The sequence below is a fragment of the Quercus robur genome, chromosome 5 (genome assembly GCF_932294415.1).
Source record: "Quercus robur chromosome 5, dhQueRobu3.1, whole genome shotgun sequence".
Lineage (NCBI taxonomy): Eukaryota > Viridiplantae > Streptophyta > Magnoliopsida > Fagales > Fagaceae > Quercus > Quercus robur.
Window position 1 is genome coordinate 72,678,841 of NC_065538.1, and position 5,072 is coordinate 72,683,912.

The 5,072-nt window shown below is 36.3% G+C and overlaps 1 protein-coding gene across 1 annotated transcript; it reads left to right on the forward strand.

Annotated features, from left to right (window-relative positions):
* The first annotated feature begins 474 nt into the window (after positions 1-474).
* Positions 475-4,482, forward strand: LOC126727003 (plastid-lipid-associated protein, chloroplastic-like). Its single transcript, XM_050432448.1, has 3 exons — positions 475-1,163; positions 3,045-3,240; positions 4,024-4,482. The coding sequence occupies exons 1-3, from the start codon at positions 697-699 to the stop codon at positions 4,336-4,338; spliced, it is 978 nt and encodes a 325-aa protein (XP_050288405.1). The 5' UTR covers positions 475-696; the 3' UTR covers positions 4,339-4,482.
* Positions 4,483-5,072: the final 590 nt, after the last annotated feature.

Below are 5,072 nucleotides of genomic sequence, written 5' to 3' on the forward strand. Positions count from 1 at the left end.
CTCTTTTTGGTTTATTGGGAACCTAATAAAAGTTGGTTCCTAGAGGCACAGCCTCGTGACCCAAATAATATAAAATACACAAATCAAATCAGTAAACATAGTGCTTAGCACAAAGATCATTGGACATCCCAACTTTTTTTTATTAAAAATTAATTAATAGCTGAAATTAGGAACACATTGCGTTCATGCTCAATGCTTGAGCTCATGGTAAGCTGGACACACATAATTAGTGCAATTTCTGTTGACCTATCGCACATTCTCCGCCAATAGTATAAGTGTACTACAGACCAAACAAATCACGTTCATGCAAAATTCACATTACAAAACAGACCCTTTCTTGTCCTACATGAAGTCGGCCTATTTTCCTCCAATGCCTTCACATCCACGTATGGACTAGGTAGTCGGCATGGTTGCTCCGAAAAACTGATCCCTTTAAATTTAATACACGTACTAGGAAGTCGGCATAGTTGCTCAGTATGAGGAAGTATACCCTGTCATGGGTGTATGCTTCCTCCATCTCTCTCACCAGCTGTGAGAGAGAGAGAGGAGAGAAACGTACACTCGTAACATGTGGTATTTTCTCGCTCAGGACAGCTCTGTATATATATTAACTCTACTCTCTGTTCTTTACTCTCAGTTCACATACCTCTCTGTTCTCTCTCAAGCAAAGAAAAACCCAAATCAACACTGCAAAATATGGCCTTTGTGTCACAGTTAAGCCAATTCAGTCTCTCAGTGGTCACTCCACAAACCCAATTCACTCCCAAAGCTTCAGTTTTTGAGCCAAATTCTGTTAAAATCGGAGCGAAACGGGTCGAGAAAACCCGGATTTGGACCGGGGAATTGGTCCGGGAGAGGCCGAGTTTCCGGGTCAGAGCGGGGAGCGAAGAGGAGTTGGGTCCTAAGAAGGAAGAGGGGCCCGCGGTGGCGGTGGTGAAGGAGGTGAAGGCGGTGGCGGAGGAGGTGGTGACGGCGGCGCCAAGAGAGATCGATAGGCTGAAGAAGGCTTTGGTGACCTTGTTTAACGGGACTGACAGGGGGCTAAGTGCGACGAGCGAGACAAGAGCCAAGATTACCGAGCTTATCACGCAGCTGGAGGCGAAAAAACCCATCCCTGCACGCACTGAGGCCTTGACTCTTCTCAATGGAAAATGGATTCTCGCGTAAGTGTTTGTTTACACAGTTCGAACTCTCAGGATTACCTGCTCTAATAGTATTATATATGAACATGTGCATCAAAAGCTTAAAAGTGATAGGAGATTCTGAAACTTGTTTAATTAAATCTTAGTAGAGAAGTAACTTGCTTGCTTGGTTCAGTTTGTGTTTTTCACCTTTGGAAATGGAAAATTTCATAAAATTTTAGGAGTTCTATATCATTCGATGAATCTTGTTTGAAAACTAAGAAATTTTTTTGTTGGTGGAGTGGTGTATTAGACTATTAGTATTCGAGTTCTTCTATGGTCATAATCTCACAAGTCACAACATTTTTACCCAAAAAAAATGAGGTGTTAGTCTAACCTAAGTTAAAATAAAATAAGAAAGATTATACCCGGATCCAACATAACTCAAAACAATTTTGTTTGAAAATGTTTTGGGATTTTTGTTGTGCCTATAAACTCTCTCTATATTATAGTAATTGCTTTGTAAGATTCTTGTAGAGTAAGAATATTTTGTAGAAAGCATTCCAGTAGGTGTTCATAATTCAACCGGCAATATGAGATTGTATTTGTGTTTTGCAGTTTGATCTTTTACACCTTGATTGAAGCCAATGGGCTCTAACTAAAAGGCACTCTTGATAAAATAATGATTAAATCATTAAATTCATAATTCTCTAATAGCTTAAATTTTGGAGGTAATCAGTAATTTAGTGAAAACAAAGATATAAACAATGAGATTTGAAAGAAATATGTTCAAATGACATAGTTGAGACAAGAGCCGCATGTTCTACTACAATGAAACTAAGCGACTCACTAAAGGCAAAATTTATGAAGTTTTGACGAGACATCCATTTGAACTACATTTGTTTAAGGTAGAAAAGTCTTAAGGTCCATTTGGATAGAACTTATTTTGCTAAAACTGAAAACACTATAGTAAAATAATTTTTAAATGTGTGAATAGTATTGTAAGACCCATTTTTTAATGAAAAAGTTGGTAAAAAGTGAAGTTTGTGGACCTGTGAACAGTGCACGGGTGTACGGTTCACTGCTGAAAAGTCAAACATGCGGTTGGAAAAAAGAGAGAGGAAAGAAACGCAAACGGGATCCGCGTTGGATACATAGAAAAAAAAGACAAGACATCCATTTGTACTACAATTTTTTAATGTAGAATAGACTTCTTATATGTACTTGTTAGTGTTAGAAGACAGACAGGAATGCAACTCTAGGCTGTTTGTGACTTGTGATAATCAAGTTGCTTTGTAATTTGGTTTGGCCCCCTTCATGGAATTCAGACATCCACCAAAGCTAAAATCCATAGGACTTGGGTTGTGTACAAACTTTGGAGCCAGGATCAAAATGATCAACCCAAGAATGGTGCATCTTTACACTCATCTAGTTCTTGTTATGTGAGGCATGCATACTTGCATAGAGGTCTCTAGATCTAGTAATGATTTTACATATGGCATTCCGCTATTTTTACATTATAGGTCTGTTACAGATAATTAATTTAAAGCAAAACCCAAAAAATTCGATTTGGCCAAGGGCCTTGTAGCCAAATAGGCACCTCCCCATGCACAAAGTGCATGGGGTTTAGGGGAGAAGGGTTCGAGATACAGGCTTAGCAATATATTGTAATTATCTCTCAAAAAAAAAAAAAAAAACGATTTGGTATGACGTTGTTGCTTAATGTGTTAGCTATTTGCTGAGAAATGCTTTGTAGTTATCCTTGGAAGTTGATGTATAGCAACAATTAATATTGGAAATATATCATGAAACAACAAGATTTGTTTTGTTTTTTTTTCCTCATAAGAGTTCTCATGTTTCTTCTTCTAGTACTCATGAGAATAGTCATGTACATGGTGAATTTGAATTTTGTGTGTGGAGCAGGTACACATGTTTTGCAGGTTTATTCCCATTGTTGTCGAAGGGTACACTGCCCTTAGTGACGGTAGAAGAAATATCACAAATAATTGACTCAGAAAATGTTACGGTCGAGAATATTGTCTTGCTTGCTGGGCCATTGGCTACAACTCCAATTGGTAACGGTGCCAAGTTTGAAGTCCGAAGTCCAAAGAGTGTGCAGGTTTTATTTTTGTTTCTTTTAATGTTATCCTTTCTCATCAATCACTAATTATGCCTACATGTCCAGCAATCTAAAGTTACATATTATTTCTTGCATATATGTTTCAAATCTCTGTTAAGGACCATGCATTAAAGGGTGCAAATCAAAATTATATTCCAAGTACATTCTACGTGGAGCTATGATTTTTTATTTGGGGGGCCGAATTTTGGTATTAATATATTAGTTTCGAGTTAAGATAAACCATCCTACACATACATAAATGTATGTACACAAATATAAACATTAATATTTTGATACTAGAGTAGGTCATAATATATAAATATATTGTATATAAAATTAACAACTTTCAAATATATATATTCGGAAGATAATTTTTTAGGGGAACTTATCATCTTTTAAACTTCTAATGAGTATACAAAAACTGTCTAGTTTGATATTAAACATGTACAAAAAATGAATTAGAGAAAACAAAAACTACCTTATCTCTATAACTACTAGACCAATTGACAAATTCTATTGATTTTTAAGAGCTTTATTGGACTAACTCAAACATTGGGGGACATCTTCTATTTTTGTAGCTAAATATTTAAATATTTAATACTTATACATAATATAAAATAATTTTTTAAAATTTTGTGGGGGGCCATCCATGTTATAGCTTTGCCCCTGGCATTCAGAGATTCTCTTTTGCCATGTTGTTCTATCTCACCTTAGAGAACTTTGAAGCATTGGATTTAGCTCTAAATTAGCCCTTTCCTTTTTTTTTTTTCTCACTCTATTCAGATGAAATTTGAAGAAGGTATCATTGGGACTCCCCAATTAACTGACTCCATAGTGATACCCGAAAATGTGGAACTTCTGGGGCAAAAGATTGACCTTTCGCCCTTCGAGGGCTTAATCAACTCTGTTCAAGACACAGCTTCATCTGTTGCAAAGACCATTTCCAGCCAGCCACCATTGAAGGTCTCTTTCTCAAAAAGCAATCCTGAATCATGGTTACTTACCACTTACCTTGATGAAGAACTTCGAATTTCAAGGGAAGATGGTGGCGGTGTGTTTGTTCTCATCAAGGAAGGCAGCTCTCTCTTGACAACCTGAGCAAACTAAAATATTCTTTTATAATTTCTTATAAGGATACCGCCTCAACAAAGACATTTTATGTAATAAATCTTTGGTGATGAATGTAAACTGGACCTCTGAAATGGTGTTTGTAAAGATATGAAAGGGTATATCCATAACTTATATCGGTTGTCAATCTTAGGTCATTCTAATGGCATGTACACTCTCTGCTAACATATGATTTTTCTTGACCCTAGAGCATCATTTTGCCTTTGATGGGAGTCAATTACGTATTTGCTATTTTTTTAATTCTATGATTTTGTGAAAACTACTATTTTATTGACATTGGGACTAGAGGTGTACAAAAAAGGGCCCTAACTACCTGACCACACCTAAACCGACTGTTAAATGTGGTCACTGCACCACCAATCATTGTGGAGGTGCAAAAGCTAGGTGTGGTTTGGTTTGCGGTTTTGTTTTTAAAAAACTGCACTTCACCGCACCTAATAATACTATATCATTTTTGTTTTATATATTTAATATATCTTTTTCAATAATTAAAAATTACTAAAAACTTTTTCAACTAAAAACCCTTTTTACAACTAAAATCCCATTGGGCTATTCTAAATCAACCCAAAACAAAGGAAAAAATGAAAGATATTTGGGCAAGTCCAAACTAGCCCAAAATGGGAATAAAAGGCCCAGCACAGCATAGACAAAACTGCACTGAATTGTACGGTCTAAAACTGTACCAAATCACAAAGTGACCAATC

Excerpts from the sequence above, each read along its gene's own strand:
- LOC126727003 (XM_050432448.1), top strand. The coding sequence starts at position 697 with ATGGCCTTTGTGTCACAGTTAAGCCAATTCAGTCTCTCAGTGGTCACT. Across the intron at positions 1,164-3,044 it reads AATGGAAAATGGATTCTCGC|GTACACATGTTTTGCAGGTT; the intron begins GTAAGTGTTTGT and ends TGTGTGGAGCAG. Across the intron at positions 3,241-4,023 it reads GAAGTCCAAAGAGTGTGCAG|ATGAAATTTGAAGAAGGTAT; the intron begins GTTTTATTTTTG and ends CACTCTATTCAG.